This window comes from Elephas maximus, chromosome 6 (genome assembly GCF_024166365.1).
Source record: "Elephas maximus indicus isolate mEleMax1 chromosome 6, mEleMax1 primary haplotype, whole genome shotgun sequence".
Classification (NCBI taxonomy): Eukaryota; Metazoa; Chordata; class Mammalia; order Proboscidea; family Elephantidae; genus Elephas; species Elephas maximus.
The window spans coordinates 94,362,760-94,384,558 of NC_064824.1; the positions used below are offsets into that span (position 1 = coordinate 94,362,760).

General features: G+C 37.0%; 1 protein-coding gene across 5 annotated transcripts in view; it reads right to left on the reverse strand.

Moving 5' to 3' along the window:
• The window catches only part of DNAH7 (dynein axonemal heavy chain 7), a 259,550-nt gene that overhangs the window by 234,462 nt on the left and 3,289 nt on the right, over positions 1-21,799 (reverse strand). For 4 of the 5 annotated variants that reach the window (XR_007517918.1, XM_049887741.1, XM_049887740.1 and 1 more), the window contains exons 2-9: positions 18,916-18,978; positions 13,754-13,816; positions 10,748-10,856; positions 9,841-9,988; positions 6,642-6,729; positions 4,667-4,847; positions 3,683-3,758; positions 1,222-1,347 (exon numbers count right to left, since the gene is read on the reverse strand). Coding sequence is in view for 4 of the 5 variants with exons in the window: in XM_049887741.1 (XP_049743698.1) it covers positions 1,222-1,347; positions 3,683-3,758; positions 4,667-4,847; positions 6,642-6,729; positions 9,841-9,988; positions 10,748-10,856; positions 13,754-13,816; positions 18,916-18,978 (854 nt within the window). In the remaining variant the exon portion in view is untranslated. The remainder of the gene's footprint in view (positions 1-1,221; positions 1,348-3,682; positions 3,759-4,666; positions 4,848-6,641; positions 6,730-9,840; positions 9,989-10,747; positions 10,857-13,753; positions 13,817-18,915; positions 18,979-21,799) is intronic. The other variant, XM_049887739.1, reaches the window with a different exon arrangement.

Here is a 21,799-nt window from a genome sequence, read left to right on the forward strand (position 1 = left end):
AACAAAAGAGCTGTTAAAAGATTCCTATCTAGAAAGTTGGGTAAACAGGAAACACACTCCGTCAACATGAGATAAGGGTGAAACAACCTGTGAATTACTATCTCCTTCTTAGTGTTTTTCTAGTCCCTTTCCCCTTTACAGGCTCCAAGTGCAGAGAAGAACAAAGTGTGACCACTGTTTAACCTTCCTTAGCCCTCCAAAGATGGCGATGTAGTGCCAAAGATCGGTACGCTTGTGCTACATCCCATAATAAGTGATGCCAAGGGCTGCTGAGAGGGCTCCATCTTGAATAACAGTGGGTTCCATCTTGGATTCCAGATGCGTGCGCAACCTAATTAACATACGCCACCATTCTGAGAAGTACTCACCCCTCGAAAGAAGCCCACTAAATATTCATTACTCTATTGTCTCCACCAAATCCATATAATCCCTAGCCTTGCTTCCCTTTTTAAGCCAGCCTTTTGGGGAGGCTTAGTCCCCTGTTGACTCCTTTGACTCAAGCAAAATAAAGCTTGCTGAAGATAGTTTGTCTTTTGCGTATATTCTCATTTGGGAAAAGACAGGACCCTTTGTGTCAGATTGGCAAATGGTAACATTCCTACCCACTATAAGCCAAATCAGGTAGACAAAGAAACCCATGATATGTATTGCAAAGTTGAAAGGATGCATTTTCTAGCAGTATGTAATCTGATAGACAAATGCCAGTGTCAAGAGCCCTAGCCCATTCTCTGATGTCACCAGACGCTCCTTAAGTATGAAGTAAGGTCAGCATAGGCTTTAGAGATCCAGTACAGTATGATTACATTCTATAGGTCTTGGTTCATTCCATTAAGTAAGCTGGCCCTAGGGACTCCAGAGGTTCACCTAATGCCATTCATGTGGGCAATATTTACTGGGTTTCTAAAATGTATAGATTAATTATAGCAGCTAATATTCTGTGGAATTTAAAACAAAGTATGACAATCCACAACTTTAATTGTGATTACCCTGGGAACTGTGGGAATTGGGTCAGGACTGGGGAAGGGGAGAACTGGTTTAGAGATAAAAAGTTGACTTTCATTTTTTACTCTATATATTTCTGTATTTCTTTATAACAAGTTTGAATACTTAACACTAAATTTCTAATTTTTTTTTTTTTAATTTGCAGTTAAAATAGTTTAGGTGTGATAAAATAACTTTCACCTTCTTTTGGAAAATTTCATTAAGGCCAGAAATACTCACTTAAAAGTGCTGTGCCACAAATCTAGCACAGCCAGCATTGTGGGGTTCATTGCATTCAAATGATCCCTAATATAACTGCTTGCAGATAAAAAAGATTTCCTCCAAGGTTTTGGCAGAATCTCCATTCTGAAAACAAAGAAAAAATAGTTAACTTCTCTAAAACTCAAAAGAAAGCATTTTTATAGTCAATGTGTATTTTGTGTAGTAATGGTTCAATTTTAATAAAAAATATGATGTATCTCTCACAATAATAATAGAACATACGCATTTATGTCATAAAATATATAAAGGTCATACTCTTTATGGTTTAATATAATTTCATAATTATAATTAATGATGATAAAATTAGATGTGAAGCTTTAATACAGAAGGTATTATGTTGTTTTCTCTAAGTAAGACAGATAGGGTTAACTGTGCTGGCAGAACAAAAGAGCTGTTAAAAGACTACCATCCAGAAGTTGGGTAAACAGGAAACACATTCTGTCAACATGAGATAAGGGTAAAACAATTACTATCTCCTTAGTGTTTTTCTAGTCCCTTCCCCCTTTACAGGCTCCACGTGCACAGAAGAACAGTGTGACCGCTATTTAACCTTCCTTAGCCCTCCGAATATAGGGATGTAGTAGCAAAGATCTGTGCACTTGCACTATATCCCATAATAAGTGATGCCAAGGGCTGCCAAGAGGACCCCATCTTGAATATCAGCAGGTTCCATCTTGGATTCCAGACACACATAAAACCTAATTAACACGCACTGCCATCCTGAGAATCACCCGCCCCTTGAAAGGAGCCCACTAAATATTCATTATTCCATTGTCTTCATCAAACCCATATAAGCTCTAGCCTTGCTTCCCTTTTCAAGTCAGCCTTTTGGAGAGGCTTATCTCCCCACTGACTCCTTTTGCTTGACTCAAGCACAATAAAGCTTGCTGAAGATAAAGTCTGTCTTTCATGTGTGTTCTTACAGGAAAAGACAAGAACGCTTTGTGTCAGACTGGTGATTGGTAACATAAGTACTTAAACCTTCTGAGTCTACAAATAACTTACAATGATCAAGGAGAAAAAACAGCCAGCTATCTTTCACGTACGTCTTCAAAGATTCTCTATCCGTTTCAGGACATAAAATTTTTAGATTTTTTCATTATTTTTAAAACATTTAATAGACATGGTCTAGCCTACATATGGAAACCTTGAACTTTGTCCTCTGTTTATCTGTAAAGGTCATTTACAAATCACAAACACTCCAACATTATCTGAAGATACATTTCTTCTGTAACTCCTGTCACTTGAATGAAGGTCTGTTATTTATTGAAGGTATGTCATCTTCATCCCTCAGAATCTAAACATTTACATTTTAGCTTATTGCTATGATATTGTTTTTATCCTCGGTTATTTTAAACGTTTAGTCTTGTTTTACTACATAACCCATAACCCATTGCCATGGAGTCGATTCCGACTCATAGCGACACCAAAGGACAGAGTAGAACCACCTCATAGGGTTTCCAAGGAGCAGCTAGTGGATTCAAACTGCCAACCTTTTGGTTAGCAGCCCACTAGGGCTCCGTTTTACTACATAGTTTTAAGTCTAATTCAGTTTTTCAGTTGTGGCTATACTACCTGTACAGTTACAAAAGATGATTTTGTCTTTCCCCATAAGAAAAGCTATCCTCCACAGAAATGGCTACATGGCTTTTTGTTTTTGTTTTCGTTTTTTGGTCAGTATGAGAAGCAATTTATGGCACTTTTAAATGCTATTAAAAAAAAAGTAAAGCTGAGTTATTAATCATACAAATCTAAGTTCCATTCTTCAATCTATTGATGAGATTTATTCCTAAATGTTAATTCTTTATAGGCAAAAATTATACCAACTGGATTTTCCCATTATGTGTCCTATATTTTAATACATACAATAAAATGAAATATATTTTATATGCATACATTTTCTACAATGTTCCCAATTTGTTTTTGTGCTTTCAAATTGCCATCAAGGTTTTATATCTCTACAATATCTAAAGCCTGTGCTAGGAGCTGTGACATATAAAGATATATATCAAGTCCCTGCCACCAAGGTACTGATGTTTTAACTGTCTATGTATCCATCTGTCTATGTGTCTATTTACCATCTTGAACTTTGTCCTCTGTTTATCTGTAAAGGTCATTTACAAATCACAAACACTTTTAACATTATTATCTGAAGACATATTTCTTCTGTAACTCCTGTCACTTGAATGAAGGTCTGTTATATATTGAAGGTATGTCATCTACATCCTTCAGAGTCTATTTGTAAATGTAACATGTTACAGCTTAAGTACACTAAAAAATAAATAAGATAGAACAATCAGTTCTTACTATATTTATATAAATTATATATATATGACAAAATATAACCAGTGTATAAATAAGCACACAAACACAGAAATGGTCACATAATCAATACTCTTAAAGAGGTCTGATTGCTTACTCAGCACGATGCGGTAGGAGCTCATCTGTCTTTTTATCATCTTCTTTTTCTCTAGGATCTTTTAAAACAAAATCAACTAAAAGAAAATTGAAAAGAAAGTTCTGATAAATAGCTTTATCAACTGTATTTCCAGAAAACTGCAAACTGTAAAAGTTATTTTTTCAACTTAAAATTGTTTACATTATGTTGTTTTTCAAACAATGAGCAAATTGCACTTTTGTGAACAGATGACCTACACTGTAAAATCCTTGAAGGAAGGGATCATTTTGAAGGAGGAGACTATGTCCTAAGTGCCTAATGTCTTGCATAAACTAGGTACTTACTCAAATATTTCGAGGGTTTGAAATTAAATTTTTGTAATATTCTTCAGTTCTGCCCTTTGTTGAGGGCATATCTCTGTTATGGACTGAACTCTGTCCCCCCAAAATATGTGTTGTAAATCCTAATCTCTATGCCTGTGTTTATAATCCCATTTGGGAATGCGTTGTCTTTGTTACGTTCATAAGGCAGGATTAGTATAGGGTGTATCTTGACTCAATCACTTAAAAGGAGCAGATGAAGCAAAAAGAGATGGGGGAAGATAAATGCCAAACCACATGGAGATTTCCAAGGAACAAAGAAACAAGCTAAACAGACAGGGACCTTCCCTTAGAGCAGCCACCCTGAATTCAAACTTCTAGCCTTCTGAACCGTGAGAAAATAAATTTGTTTGTTAAAGCCATCATCCATTTGTAGTATTTCTATTACAGCAGCACTAGATGACTAAGACAGTATCCCTACAATTAGAAAGACTGATTTTTTGCTGCTGTACTTCACTAATGAAATTTGCCCAAGCACCTAAGTAATACAACAGCAGTGAAAGAAACAGCATAATTAATATGCAGTAAAGAGTACGAAATACAGGAATTCACTTTCAATACAAAAAAATTTTACCTTTAATTAAGATGTATATTCAAGTTAGAAAAGAAAGAAATACCAATTTACCTATGGATTTTTTTACACTAAGAAGATAATCTTCTCTCATTTCATCAGACAATGTGAGTATGCTGTCAGTGAGGACTTTTAGATGTTTTGGGACTAAATTCAATACATGTTCCAGCCAAGAATCTTCCATTGGGGCTACATGGTCTGTATCAATTCCATGGTGAATATAATAGTAATACCTCTACATAAAGAAGACAGAGGAAACATAGATAGGTTTAGTACCCTAATAAAAAAATAAAATTTTTACGAGAACAAAGTGCACCTACTCCTCACTTATCAACTATCTCGTTATCCAACATTTCACATTTACAACGATAGTAAAAAAAAATGACTATTTTGCATATTAACGAGGCAGTGGGCACGGCGGCAATGGTTGTAGGGTGTCTCCACCCTTGAGGAGGGTCTCTGGGTAGCTTCAGGGAATTTGGGCCGTACTGCCTTGTGCTCCCTCCTGCCGGCCCCTCCAAGAGCACCACATCCAGCTGCCTCGAAGGCCGAAGCACAGGCAGCACCGAGCCAGTGGAGCGCCTGTTTGGAAGAAATGCATGTGAGTTTAATGACATCCCAAAGTGAGCTAACTGGGCCTGAAGCCTCGTCTCGGTGGGGCCAGGTGTGCTGTCAGGCTCCCAGCATCCTCACAGGAAGCCCCAAGCTTTAGTGACTTGCCAGGCCCGGAGGGCAGAGCAGGCTCAAGGATCTTGAACGCAGGGCTTGCAGGGGTAGGAGTAGAGCCCTGGAGGCAGCTCCTTGAGGGAAGCTCTGAACCAGCGCAGGGGAAAATGAAATGGTTAATAAACTGTGGGCTCTCCAGTCACACAGTGTGGTTTGGTCCAGCTTTGTCTCCACCAAGCCTCCTTCTCCACAAAGGAATAATTCGTAACTGGACTCATCACAGTGAGGAGCGCATCAGTAAATCTTGTCTGTTATTATTTCTATGATTATATTTTCTAAATAAAAAAAAAAAATCAGAATAATGGATGGTCTGAAAACAGAAAACAAAAAAATCTTCCATTTTCACATAACACCAATTTTTGCTTAACGACCTGCTCTTTGGAATCTAACCATGCCGATAAGTAAGGAGTGGGTATATTTATAAAGCAGATAAAAGTATATTTTGAAATTTATTTTAGGCATTATTTGAGATCTCCTAAATGTAAAAAACATATTATTATCTCAGTTCATAACCACACTAAAAACAAATATAAGATATATTTACCAAATACATGATATACCTAAGAGAGTGCATGCTGAATTAGAGTTAGACATGTGTAAATGAGTAAAAATTGGTATTTTGTCCTTTTATTAGATCTTAGAAGCTGCTAGCAAATCCTTATCCATATACATTAATCTCAGGAATAGTATTCAACAGGATTTAGAAAATTCCCAATTGACCTATTAGTATTCCATATTATAATGCTACAGCTGCAATTATATGCATGCATCAAATATTCATTTTAAAACACAATATTCTCTAATAGTGAAAAATTTAATCTCAATACAGTTGTAATTTTAACCTCAATCTATTTTACATAAAAACTTGTAAGTTTTTCACATAAAAAAGTTTAAACATCCAAATACTTTCAAACTGGCAATGTTAATCTTTGATATTTACATTTTAAAAAACCTTCCGTATTTGAAATGCTTAAAGAATTACTCTTTCTAAAATAAGCTTTATAAAGGGTACATCATAAGATTAAAATAATCTCTCTTAAAAAATTAAGACATGTAAAACTTATAGATGACAGAGAAAAGTTTTAACACAGGAAGCAGGTAGACCTGAGATTCTTTCATTGTGGTGTTAGGTGGCAAGGGAGAGAATGGTTTCCTCCATTAACCAAACAGAGTAATTCCATGAGACCTGCGTATTTACTCCTGTGGCCACGAAGAGGAGCACAGAATAATCTCAAAAGTATAAAAGTATTTTCAAGTGTTTCCTTTAATTTCAATTATAGTGACAAAAGAAATAGCCTGTTACCAGGATGTCTTTCTCTATTGCAGAAGTGGTCATTTTGGGAAACGTGTTTTCATCAGGGGTAGTTGAGTCTAAGCCAGCATCTTGTTGCCTAAGGAAATGATAAACATACTATTCAAACATGTATCAAACAAAGGCAGTTAGAATATAAGACAACGGACGAAAACACCAGGACCATCTTTTGTTAGTTTATAAAGAAAAATACATTACTGAACATGCTATAAATTGTATACATATTTGTTGGGTGTTACAGATTGAATTGTGTCCCCCAAAATACATGTTGAATTCTTGGCCCCTGTACCCGTGGATGTGATCCTGTTTGCAAATAAGGGTTTTCTTTTGTTATGTTAATGAGCCCATACCAGTACAGTATATAGGTTTATACCATAAACCTAATCATGTCTGAGTCATAAAAAGACCAGAATAGACACAGAGATACCACACAGGGGGAAGACAGACACCAAGGAATACCAGCAGACACCTGAAACTAGGTGAGAAGCTCAGAGAAGGAATCGACATGGCCAGGTTTCCTTGATTCATGGAGTATACTACTGTCATATTGTATCGCTTTTCTGTACATATAACAAAAATAATGAGCTAATTACTTTTTTAATTAATAATCAACTTTCATGGCCTCTTATTCCTTCATTCAACAATGCTAAGCTGAAGTATTCTAAGATCCTGCTGTGCTGTTCAGAAGGAAGACAGAGAGAATGATATTTAAACTTTGAAAAATATGAATAAAAATTATGTAGATTTAAATGTTAGGGAAACCACTAAAAAGAATAGATTTTAAACTAACAGAAATAAAGAGGGAATAGAGAAAACCCAATTCAATACAAAGCATGAAAAGAGGAAAAAAAGGCAAGGCAACACATGGTAACTAGAAAACAAAATAAGTTGGGAAGAAGTTGAGTCCACATATGTAAGAAATATTAACAAATATAATTGGGATTAAACATGCAGTTAAAGCAGAGAAACTCTACAACTGAATTTCATTAAGTCCATCTATATTCTTGTTTATAATTAAAAGTACCAATAGAAAATAATATGAAATGGTCAAAAGTAGACCTCTGTTTCTTACAACATAGCAGCAAAAATAATCTGGAAAACTTCCCAGTAAAATTCTATGAATGCTTAATAATATATCACAGAGCTTATTTTAAATGTATAGCTTTCGTAAGAAAGAAAAAAAACAATACCCAGGAGACAAACAAAATGAAATGGAAAGACACAGCGATCAGCAAAAACCTGATGGTATGGCTGCCTTTGAAGAAGATTCCTTAGGCCTCAGGAGGAATTCAACCTGTGACCCCTGCATGAAGCTGGAACCCAAGACAGGCTCTAACCTCATCTAAAGAGCTACAAATACAGGCACAGGGAGTTGTGTCAAGAAAGCTCATCTCTCTGGCCAGGGCTCAGGGCAGGAAAAAAGTTTCTTCTAAGAATTTATAAGCAGAGGCCTGCGACCATGAGTTTGGGTGTTGATTTTACATTGCCTGCATGATCTGAAAGCACTTAAGCCAAGAAATCAATATAATAAGTGGACCAAGCTGGTAATATCCTCCCAGTGCCGTCGAGTCGATTCCGACTCATAGTAATATCCTAGTAAACCAAAAAAACCAAACCCGTTGCCACTGACTCGATTCCAACTCATAGCGACCCTATAGACAGAGCAGAACTGCCCCGTAGGGTTTCCAAGGAGTGCCTGGTGGATTTGAACTGCTGACCTTTTGGTTAGCAGATGTAGCTTTTAACCACTATGCCACCAGGGTTCCCAAACCAAACTCACTGCCATCGAATCAATACTGACTCATAGCGACCCTACAGGACAGAGTAGAACTGCCCCACAGGGCAATATCCTAGTCAATTCCTAGTAGCACCTGTCAAATGCAAACTCAAAATCACTCCAGTAGAAGCCCATACCCACCCTCAATCCAGCTGCACTGGACTCCCACAAATACCCATTCTTGCCTATTGTAAGTACACAGTGTCAACTGCCTTCCCTTCAAGAAGGCCATCTAGCCAGTAAAGTGCCATACAGGGTTCTGTGGGTGAGTTCCTTACCAATACATGTCATGAAACTCCATTTGTTCCACAAATGGCAGCTTGTGCCCCAAAAGCCATAAAAATTGAAAATGAGTACACCCTCTCCTCACTTATCGACATCGTTAGGTTCCAAAGACCAGGTCATTATGTAAAATCAGCATTATGCAAAAATGGAGGATGACCACATCAGATCACAAAAATGGAGGATGAGTACATCCTTATATAGCTGCCAAAATACATCATTACATAACTGCCAAACCACTGAGAATCATGGCCCAGCCAAGTTGACACATAACTTGAACCATCACATCCAGCGTTACTCTTGTCTCACACTCGGCATTCATTACTGCCAGACGTATGTTGGTAATGCATAAAATAAATAGTAGTTTTTTTACAATTGTCTTAAATGCAAAATGACAGATAAAGAGATGGTCGATAAGTTAGGAGAAAGTGTACTAAGCAACTAGCACAAAGATGTGAGGAAACCAGGCAAAGAGGAACTAGTGACTAGCTTCTGCATTGCTCCCCACGAGCCATTCTAAAACTCAGACCAGGCCAAGCACCAGCCCTGCTCACACTGCTTGTCATTTCACCCCAATTCCTCTTCTACAGAAACCCTGGTGGCGTAGTGGTTAAGTGCTACAGCTGCTAACCAAAGGGTCGGCAGTCTGAATTCGCCAGGCGCTCCTTGGAAACTCTAAGGGGTAGTTCTGCTCTGTCCTATAGGGTCACTATGAGTCGGAATCGACTCGACAGCACTGGGTTTAGTTTTTTGTTTGTTTGTTTCCTCTTCTACACATGGAGGCCCACAGCTCCAGAGAAGTCACCACATCACCTAAACAGACAAACAAAACAGAAACAAAAACCTGCCCAAATCTATCAGAAGAGCTATAAACAAAATTCTCAGAAATGCTATTCTCTCAGTCAACATTAGTATTAACACTGATACCTCTATATTCCATGATATTCAAAAGTGGGACACACTTAACAGAGTTAAGCTCAATATTTCCTTCATTCTTTATTTATGCTCTGACCTTATTCCAAAGGGCATTGAGGCATCCTTAGAGATGCACAGAATCCTTATATTTTTAGATAAAAAGTTCCCAAGAGCTTTAGATAGGGTAATACATGTTGGTTAGTTTATGGAACTTACATAATAACATTAACAAGGGTGCTTCTGAAGTTTTCTCGCTCTTTATGTGGAGTTTTGCCCTTTGATTTGGAAGTAGATGGTCCAGGACAGCTATCATCAGTTTGGTCTAGTATTCTGGCTTTTTTCCCAAAGTGTTCCATGTATTCAGCTTAAATTAAAAAGTACAAGTTAGTCACTTTAAAAACAAGCCAAAGCATTTACATGCTTAAAATAAATGCTAAAGCATTTTTAAAGAAAGAATTATATGCTTTAAGTTCTCAAGTAACCCGAAGTGCATTTTATTTTCTTCTATAAGGAAGTTAAACTACACCTATTTTATGTCATCATAATAAAAGCCTCTATTCTGAGAATATGCAATTAACTTATTTTATAGTTGGATTAATATGCTAACGAACACAAAATTATCAATTATATTTATATAGTATCTTCTGAAAATGAACAAGATTAAAATTATGGTTAAAAACAATACAAAGCTATTTCAGAAAATTTAAAGAACTATGATGACAACTGTTAATATTAACTATAATCAATTTGATGAGCACTATATTTAATAAAAGTCAAAGTAACAAAAACCCTTAGGATGATCATGTTTACAACTTAAATAAAACCCCTCTTGGAAAGAAACTCCTGAGAATTTGATGCAGAGGCATACTCTGATTACAATAAATCAAAGTTTTACTACAAACATCAAAATTCCTAAAGTATCAGCTTTGATAGCATTTCCAATGGCCTGAAATAAGTAAGAACTGGAATCGATTATTTTCTGACGGAAACAGTTGGGAGAACTTTTTCTACTTGCTAAAAATGTTAAGTATTACACTTTTATTACTCTATTAACGGAACGCTGTACTACCTTTTTCTTTGGACAATTTCCTTAAATCTGCATTTAGAACACTGACGTTCTTACCGTACGACTGCTCATTTTTAACACTAAACCGCTCGGGAACAGCCTCATCCTGCTTTATGTTCAAATGGAACGACGGTGCTGCCTGCTGCCACTGGGGCTTTGTACTCACCTAAAATATGAAATTCAAATAGCGGTAACAGAACACCATCAGAAAAACTTTTTTTCATGAAACGAACAACTATTTATAAACACAGACTTCTCAACTATATCAAAACACCTAGAAAAAAGAAGGCAGGCATAAACACTCAACAACAACTCTTATTCAAGCCTGTGAATCGCAGTGGTTTGTGACAGACAGGAGACCTTACCAAAGGCCCTGCCGTGGGTTGATGGGAACATCTGGTACCTAAGAATAGGGTGCTTATTCCAGAGTCCACTCATCCTCAGATATTGGAAAGTGTTTCCTAAGCCTTCCATTTTAATGAAAGGCACCCTCTCCTGGTCTCCAATGCTAGTGAGTTTCCTCTGCATTCCAGCTCCAAAAGGTCTTCCTGTTTTCATGGCTTTAAACTGCCCTAGATTGCTCTGACAAATCAGAAATTTATTCCATTGTTTAAGGCAGGGGTCTCAAATTCTTATACTTACAGGATCCAGGCAGGTAACATAAAAGAGGGAGGAAGACTAGTGATGATAGACAACTGGCACTCCGCTTCGGTGCTGGGAAACAATAGGGTATGATGGGGACTGTGGCAGACAGAAGAATACCTACATTTCTAGAAAAGCAACTACTAATTAGCTCGAGCCGATTATTGCGATTACAGAATGCAGGGCCAGTTATTCTTCATTAAACCATGGTTCTTCAGTAAACTCAGACATGCAGATTTTACATAACTTTTAACACTGACAATTCCATTTTAGTCTGTGTTTTCCTTTCAGATGACGACTTCATCATATGTAATCTATTCCTTCTGCCTTGGCACTCACATGGTCCAAAGGGAATTCTATTGACTTTTTTTTATCAGATGAGTTTGAGCCCTGTCGCACAGCCTCTTGTCCTCACCTCTAATTCCAGACCTGCCTACAGTGAACAGTCCTATGCTGGCTCCAACTCATTTGGGATGATGGCATTTTACCTCAAGCTAATGTCTTTGCCTTCATCCATGGGGCTTCTCCAATGTCATAGCCTGGAACTCTATAGGCAGCCCACTGTGCGCACACACACACGATGGCCAGGCTGGGGTGGTGTTAACACCTTCAGGAGCAATTCTCAATCAATGAAAACCAACCATCCTCAGGTGGACAATTCCAAGAAGCATTCTAAAACCTTCTTGGAAGGACATGGCAGGGTCGCTCCAGTTGCCTAGTGTGGAAATTAAATTGATAGCACATGCCTGTATTGGCTTCTCTTCCCACCCAGTGTTACTCTCCCCAATCCCTTAGTCCTGCTTCCTAGCATCACTTCCCAAATAAACCACCTGTACACAAATCCTTGTTGCAGGCTCTTGTTTCACAAGAAAACAAAGCTAAGACACCTTAAAAGCAGCGTTCTTCTCTTCTTCCACCTTTCCTTCCATTCTTTCACTCTTATCTTGCTCCAAAAAGGATTTAAGATTCATGGGTGTGCTATGAGTGAGGTGTCCAGAAAGGGCGCTTTATAGATTTTAAGGTCACCCTTGATTTTAACTACAGTGATCACCTCTAGAAGCATGAAGGTCTACAATGAAAATCACTAGAGATTTTACTGCTGCAAGAACATTTTATCCAAGTGTAAACCTTAATATTCAGATGAAAATAGTTTCTAAAAACAAAATCATTTTTAAAAATATGTCTTAAAAATATTATTTCCTTTAAGAGACATAAAACTCAAAGAACACTAAAAAGATGGCAAATACAGGCAAATATGAACATAAAATCAGGGGCTAAATCAACCAGCAACAGCATTTTGGATGATTATATGCTTCACTGACAAGAAATGATTATTATTCATCTGGGCCACTGAATATTCAGTAAGTAAATTTAAAGGGGTATTTCTAAAACTGTAAACTAATAAAACACAAAAACTAATGACAATTTTTTTTTCCAATTTTAAATCTTGTTAAATTAAAACAAATAAAATGTCTATTCCACTCCAGGTCTTCATCTTTTAAACTAGAAGAAATCTTCCGATTGATTTTGCAGAACTAGGAAAAACATGCTATGGAACTTTTCTATAGGACTTGGTGTGACAATTTAACATGATCAATAAAAATACATTTTCAGTTAAAATGGGTATTTCAAAATGTTCAAGATCATTCATCTAAGAATTTTCATTCAACAAAAAAAGTGACCTTCATTTCTAATTATCAGGAATCATCTTTGTATAAAACAAAACAAATTCTGTCTCAAACCTCATTCTGAGATTTATATTACCTTTCGAATCAAATAATATTTATATAATTTAAATGAAACTGCCAGGAGTTACAAGAGTATAGCTCAATGGCATAACTCAACATAATTACGATGGTAAAATTTTATTACAATAAAATCTAACTTGTCGGGCACTTTATCAGCCGAAAATGTCTACTAACTACCTCTTTCACAGAACAATTATAATTTATAGTCATAATAATGAAAAAGAATGTCAAGATCTGAGATGTCTTCTGTGCAAAGCATGAAAGCGCCATCTCCTCAGAGATCATCAAGTCAATACTTTTCTCATTTTCAAACTTGGAAACTGAGGCTCAGTGAGGTGACCCTCATAACTTCAAAGAGAGCAACAAAGCTGTAACCCAGGCCTAGTTTCCTGACTCCAAAGTGGATATTCTTTCTGCTAGTCCATCTTGGTAATTTTTTAAACAAGAATATTCAAATAGTTTGTATACACTAGGAAATTATAGCTTGGAGTTAGCTCATTAAGCCAGATTATTTTTGTCACATATGCACCTCACAGAATTTCTCCATTAGAAAAGAATCAAATGCAGCACAAAATGTAAAATTAGAAATTCAGTAACTTATTTTCAAGTTGAAAAACTAATAAACAACATTCTTAAGGAGCAAAAATGGAATGAGCCTGTATAGGTAAATTACCATAGACAGCTGTGGTAAAATTCTTGCTGACGCCTTGGATTTTTCTTTGCTGGCTGATTTATCCTGTATGGAGGGGGGAAAAAAACCTGCTTACTCTGTTAATGCTCAACCAAAGTTTACAGTGTCTACTATAAAATAAAGTACTATCTAAAATATTCAGAAGTATACTCTACTATTTTTTAAATTATTGATGTTTATCTTTGAATGGCTTCTTTTATAGGCAGTCAATGAAGGAAACAGGCACTCAAATAATACTTATCAGAAAACCTTAAAAAGTGTGTAAACTCTTTCATGCATCATCTCTTTTACTGAGAGTTTCTCTGAATCTGCTCATGTCCAGCTCCACCTTGCTTTTACAGGGCTTTAAAAAATCAACTTCTTTCTCTTATTGACAGACCAGAATGTTCCACTTTCTAAGGTAACACTGTATCCAAGCTAATGTACCCTCCAGTTTCTGTAAGCAATGTTTGTACTTTTTAGCAGTAGCTTTCAGAGTAAAGTACTTCTGCCTCCTTTGCAGTAGAGAGTAATTCTATGGTAGAAATTTCATCTAGGTAAGAGGAGGCACTGCTGAAAACAATACTTTGATCTATAAAACAGATAAGTTGTGCTTGTGCCAGTTATCAAATGATTGCCCCTCATCGCCAAATCTACCCTTTTAGCCTTCTTGTATGATACCTGACTGAACCCTACAAACATTCTCCTTGGCCAACCAGCATATTATAAAGGGTACTAAAGGGACACTGTAACAGGAAGGGGCTTTTCTTCCTGGTTCCAGTGCTTTTTCTTTCTTACTCCTACGCTGTAGATGTCAGCAGCCATCATCCTTGGTTGTGGGTACCTCCTGGCCAGTGGTGTGTGGCTGACCCAGTGGCAGGCACCTTCCAGGATAACTGTAAGACGGAGGAAAGCTATCTGACCCATGTTAGACTTCATGTGAACAAGTAATCTTTGTTGGGTCACATCTCTGAGATTTGGAGGTTTGTTGGTTACATAAGTTAGTATTAATTACCCTAACTCAGCCACCAATATGCCCCTGAATATCTCCCTGTTAAGATCTTACCCTTTCTTCAAGATCAAGATTAAAAAAAGTTTAGATTTTCTTTCTTAACTTTAACTGCAGGTGATCTTCCTCCTCAATTATTTGAATATACACAGCACTTTTTTGGTAATTCTCTTGTTCTTTACATTCTGTCTGAAATAAAACTCGTGTATATGTACCTAGCCAGCTCTTCTACCCCCTCACTCTGCTCTACTTCCATCTACTAAATTAAAGACCTATAGAGCTGGATCAAACAAAATAATAATTTCAACTTTATCTTAGAAAATTAGAAATTTGTTCAACAAGCTTAATAAAAGTGTAACTAAAAAAGGATTGTATGAACTTAAATACTTTTCAAAGTACAAACACCAGCTTAGACGACTGTTTCATACATATTCAATGTTGTACCACGAATGGCTCTTGCTGTGTTGTTGTCAGGGTGCCATCGAGTCAATTGGATTCCAACTCATAGCTACCCTGTGTACAACAGAACAAAATGCTACCCAGTCCCATGCTATCCTCACAATTGTTGCTATGTTTGAGCCTATTGTTGCAGCCATTGTGCCAGTCAATCTCTTTGAGGGTCTTCCTCTTTTTCACTGACTGTCTACCTTACCAAGCATGAGGTCCTTCTCCAGGGACTGGTACCTCCTGATAACATGTCCAAAATATGGGAGACAGTTTCGTCATCTTCATTTCAAAGAAGCATTCTAGCTGTACTTCTTCTGACACAGATTTGTTTGTTCTTCTGGTAAAGTAGTCCACAGTATATTCAATATTCTTTGCTAACACCATAATTCAAAAGCATCAATTCTTCTCATGCCTTCCTTATTCATTGTCCAGCTTCTGCATGCATATGGGCCGATTGAAAATACCATGGCTTGGGTCACACACACCTTAGTCCTCGAAGTGATATATTTACTTTGTAACACCTGAAAGAGGTCTTTTGCAGCAGATTTGCCCAATGCAATACGTCGTTTGATTTCTTGACTGCTGCTTCCATGGGCATTAATTGTGGATCCAAGTAATATGAAATCCTTGACAACTTCAATATTTTCTCCACAACTCATCTGTCAGTCTGTAGTACTGTGGTGGTTGAGTGGTGCTGTGATGCTGGACACTATGCCACCAGTATTTCAAATACTATGTCACCCATGGTAGACAGGTTTCAGCAGAGCTTCCAGGCTAAGACAGACTAGTAAGAAGGGTCTGGTGATCTGCTTCTGAAAAAAAATACTGGTCAGTGAAAACTTACACAGCAGTGGAACAAATGGCTCTATAGTCTACAAGTTCCAGTGAACCACAGGATGTGAAGAGAAACACCAGCACAAAATTTTCAGGTACAATAGTGTCAGAGTTGAGGGTTTCCCTTCAGGGAGAACGAGGATGTGGCAAAGGCCTGAAAAGAATCCAGTTGTAGATGACAGGAAGGAAAGGTTCTGGGAGACAGGGTCCAAGTACCCTGGAGTTTTTATACTAGAGTCGAGAAGCAGTTCCAATGAGATCTATTGTATTTGAACCACTACAAACGTAATAAACATCTTGCTCAACCCTATTCCTCCTACACCAACCTTCATACATGTAACTTCTTAAAATTTCTACACCACCCATTTTGCTTGCTGAGTTATCACCTCCAGTCCCCTCAGCAGCCTGGGTGGAGAAGGATGGCAAGGGCCTTAACGGTTCCTTCTTACACTGCAGTGCAGAATATATCTTTCATAGAATGTTTTATAAAAAATGGTTCTCTGGCTAAACAAGAGCAACCACACATAAGCCAGGATGTCACCTAAATAAGTAATGTAGTTCTTCAATAAAACCAAACAGGTGGATTTTAAAGTTAAAAAATATCTATATATCCATACGGATGTTTTTTAACACTGATAGTCCGTATCTTCCTCTCAGAAGATGACTTCAACATATTTCATCTCTTCCCTCTACCTTGGCACTCACATAAGGATGATGCAAAGGAAATTCCATTGACTTTTCTATCAGATGACTTTGTGTCCTGCCTTACATCCTCTAACATCCTCTTGACCTCACTTCTGATTCCAGACCTGGCTACAGTAAACAGTCTTGTGCTGGCTCCAACTTATGTAGGGATGACAGCACTCTTCACTTCAAGCAATGTCTTTTGCCTTCTGCCATGGGGTTTCTCCAATGCCATAGCTTGGGATTCTAGAAGTAGCCCACTGCCAGAACTAGATGGGAGTTAACACTCTTAGGACCAACTCTCAACCAAAAGGGGATAGGGCTGATGAATAAATGCTACTCCCTGATGATCCTCAGGAAGTATTCTATATGCTCCTCAGGTCATGGCAGGGTCACTAGTATGGAGACCAACTTGACAATGCATCTTGTACTGGCTGCTCCTCCTTCCCAGTTTTACTCTCCCCAATTCTCTTACCCCTGCTTCCTGGGATCACTTCCCCCAAAAATTCAAATTCTTCTTTCACACTCTTCTTTCACAGGAAAACAAGGATACATCAACTTAAAAGTCAGTGCTCTTCCATTCTTCCATCTGTCTTTCTATTTTTCCACTCTCATTTTGTTCCATTAAGTATTTAAGATTTGTGGAGGTGCTATGAGTGAGGTATCCAGAAAAGATAAGAATCAGGTCACCTTCTCAAAGAGGCTGAAAGCCCCCCAAGTGCTGGTCACCCTTGATTTCAACAATAAGGATAACCTCTAGAAGCATGAAGGTCTGTAATGAAAATCACTCTAGGTCTTAACTGCTGCAACAACATTTTATCCAAGTGTAAACCTTAGTATTCAAATGAAAAAAAAATTTTTAAGAGACCAGTGGACTATATTTTAAAATATCTCTTAAAATATGATTTCCCTTAAAAGATATAAAACTAAAAAAAATACTCAAGAAAAAAATGCAATATACAGCCAAATATGAGTACAATGTACAATTTTTAAAAAGTATTTTAAAGGAGCTTATGCTTTGCTGACAGGATAAATGTATTTTTCATTTCAGCCACTGAATATTTACTCAGTAAGTAAATTTAATTTCCAAACCTGTTTATAAGAAAACACATACACATAAAAAAAAAAAAAAAAAACACTACAGGTAATTTTTATTTTTTTTTTTCATTTTAAAATTTGTTAAAATCTTAAAGAGAAAATAAAATGTCTATCCCATATCAGGTCTTTATCTTTTAAACTAGAAACCTTGACATAAATTTTTGCACAAGTTAAAAAAAAAAAACTGATTCTATTTGATGTTATAATCTTTTCATTATCGACACAATTAGATTTTCAGTTATAACATGTATTTTGAAATGCCCGATATCATTCATCTAAGAATTTTCATTCAGGTTTTTTAAGCTCAAAACAGTCTTTCACTTCAAATTTTCAGAAATCTTCTCAATATAAAAACAACACATAGTTGGTTTCTATAGTTCATTCTGACCTTTTAAATTATCTTTCAAAACAAATAATGTTTATATTGAACCCCGACTTAAGCTTAACTTCCAGGAGTCACAGGAGTATAATTTAATGACATTAAACTCAACATAATTATGACAGTAAAATTTATCATAATAAAATCTAACTTATCCAGCACTTTATCGACCAAAAATATCTACTAACCGCCTCTTCCACAGTACAATGATAATTTATAGTCATAATAATGAAAAAGTATGCCAAGACCTGAGGATACGTCTGTAGCACAACATTTTGGTTTTGGAAGAGTCATCTCCTCAGGGATCATCAAATCAACTCTCTTCTCATTATCAACCTCAGGAACTGAAGCTCAGAGAGGTAAGTAAACCAGGCACAGCACCTAAGGTCACAGAGCGAGTTTTTGACTATCTGAAACCTGAATCCTCATTTCCTGACTCCAGCCTTTATATTCTTTTAGCTAGTTTATCTTGGCATTTCCTTTCATCAGAATATTTAAGTATTCTGTCATACTAGGAAATTACAGCTTAAGGTAAGTTTATTAAGATTAACTATTTTTTCCTAAATACATACCTCATAGAATTTTGCCACCAGAAAAGAATCCAACAGAGTACAAAATTCAAAATGAGAAATTCAGTAACTTATTTTCAAGTTTAAGAATGAATAAACACTTATTAAAAGAAGAAAAAAGTAAGAGAGCATAGAGGTAAATTACCATAGACAGCTGTGGTAAAAATCTCACCGGTGTCTTGGATTTTTCTTTGCCAGCTGATTTATCCTGCATTGAAAAATATGAAAAAACAGAACTGTTCACCCTGGTAATGCTAAAATTAATTCACCTAACCAAATTTTACAGTGTGTACTATAAAGTAAACCACATATTATCCAATACTAAAAAACATATTCTACAGATTACATGATCCTGTGTTTAGAAAATCCTAAAGAATCCACAAAAAATTATTAGAGCTAATAAATTTTATGGCAACGTTGCAAGACGTAAGATCAATAAAGGAAAATCAACTGTATTTCTATAGTCTAGCAATGAACAATCTGAAAATTAAATTAAGAAAATGATTCCATTTACAGTAGCATCAAAAAGAATAAAATACTTAGGATTAAGTATCAAGAATTCTACTGATGTATAAAGTGGGAATTGTCTCTGAGGGCTGAATTTATAATAATTTCTATACTAGTTATTCCCTGCCCTTCACATTAAGTCTCTATCCCTTTCTTCCTGCTCTGTGCCTGAGGCTGAATGCTGTATATGGACATCTTCTGGGCCCTCAGCCCTCTGGTTTCTGATGGGAATCAGCCAGTGAGAGGCACCAGCAAGAGACTGAATAGCTGAAACTGAGAGAGGTTGGGATACTTATTTCCCAGGTACTCTACCTCCCCATGGTTCTGATAGTGGCCAAATTCCTCAACAGCTCAGCTCTCTCAGGCAGCTGCTTTTCCAAGCCCCTACTTCTCACCAGGTTCTGAGGATGGTGTTCAGTCCCCATCCCATCAGGCCTAGGAATGGTAATGGCTTCCTATTGCTATTAACCCATTAATCCTTGGGTAATGGCTTCCTACTGCTAATTATCACCATGTTGGTTCCCTTAACCTTGCCCACACCTCTGCAAATAATCTCTTTACAAATTTTCTTCAATTAAATCCTTTTGAGCGTACCATTTTACGTTAAGAAAATTATACTGCTAAAGAGCCTAGGTCTTCCTTAAGTACTCTGACTTTGTATTTCATTTTTATCTTGCTGATTTTCAACTACTTGTCTGTTGGAAGGGATCCTGTACACTTGGTATAATCCAAGTGTTAACCATTCTATGGAGTTTTGATCAAATTACCAGAATCTATGAATGTGTCCAGTTAAATAAAAAATAACCTCTCAAATTTTAATAAGGTTGATTTAAATATTGTAGTCACATGTTTGAAGCCCTGGTGGCACAGGGGTTAAGAACTCGACTGTTAACCAGAAGATGAGCAGTTGGAACCCACCAGACACTCCACTGAAGAATGATGTGGCAGTCTGCTTTTGTAAAAATCACAGCCTTGGAAATCCTATGGGGCAGTTCTACTCTGTCTTATAGGGTCACAATGAATTGGAATTGACTCCATGCCAATGGGTTCGGTTTTTTTGGTTTTAGTCACATGTTTAATTTATGGTTTTTAAAGTTACCACCATGCTGCTGACCTCATATTCAACTGATCTCTCTCTGACCTTCTTAAAAAGCAAAGGCATCAAAGAGATATGACCAAGGAGGGAAAAAGAGAATGAGCATCATATACATGCAAAATTACTTCATTCCACAAGCAGAGAAAGTGCTGGAGTAGAGACAGGCTGACAACTTTTTCCTCTTCCCTGCCCACAGTCTGTAGTGATTTGTGGGGAGCCTCCTGGTCGTTGAGTATTTGTATCTTTAAACCCTTGAAAGTTCTTCAGCTGAAACTCCAAATATCTTATTTTCTTTAACTAATTTTAAAAAAGAAGTGAGTAGTTGTGAAAAGCTTGTATTTCTTTTAAATATCTCACTTAAGAGCCTGGCCATTGTACCACGCTTCCTGAAAAATGCCATGTCACTCTCAGCCTTACACTCATGAGATGAATATGTTAAAACCTACTTCAGCAAACAGGATTTTACTTCAAACTGAATGAATTCATAAGTAAATGTCAAGTAAAAATGGCATTTCCAAAAGTTTAATACAGTCTGTTTGTTTTAAGTTAAAATACAAAAAAATTTCATCCTTTTCAAAAGGGAAAAAAAAAACATAACACTAAATTAGCGTAACAAAAGCATTTTAAAATTTCAAATCAACCAAAACAGTGAAAGAGGGCCCCCTGCTGTTTAAAAATAGTATGTCCACAATGGAAGTAATCCTATATGGTCTAACACCCATTCTTTCAAGACCCCACAGTCTCTTAACAACACACATCCCATTTTGGGGGAAGGAGGGTATCATTTCCCAACACTATTTTATAAAGATAAAGTGAAACTTAAAACTCAACTGACAGTGGATTTTTTTTTTTTTAATTGTACTTTTTACTTTCGGTGAAGGTTTACAGAACCAGTTTCTCATTAAACAGCTAGTACACATATTGTTTTATTACATTGGTTAACAACCCCACGACATGTCAACACTCTCCCTTCTCAACCTTGGGTTCCTTATTACCAGCTTTCCTGTTCCCTCCTGCCTTCTAGTCCTTGTCCCTGGGCTGGTGTGCCTCTTTAGTCTCGTTTTGTTTTATGGGCCTGTTCAATCTTTGGCTGTAGGGTGAACCTCAGGAGTGACTTCATTACTGGGCTGAAAGGGTGTACAGGGGCCATACTCTCAGGGTTTCTCCAGTTTCTGTCAGGCCAGCAAATCTGGTCTTTCTTTTTGAGTTAGAATTTTGTTCTACATTTTTCTCCAGCTCTGTCTGGGACCCTTTATTGTGATCCCTGTCAGAGCAGTCAGTGTTAGTAGCTGGGCACCATCTGGTTGTACTAGACTCAGTCTGGTGGAGGTCATGGTAGATGTGGCCCATTAGTCCTTCGGACTAATCTTTCCCTTGTATCTTTAGTCTTCTTCATTCTTCCTTGCTCCCTCAGGGGTGAGACCAG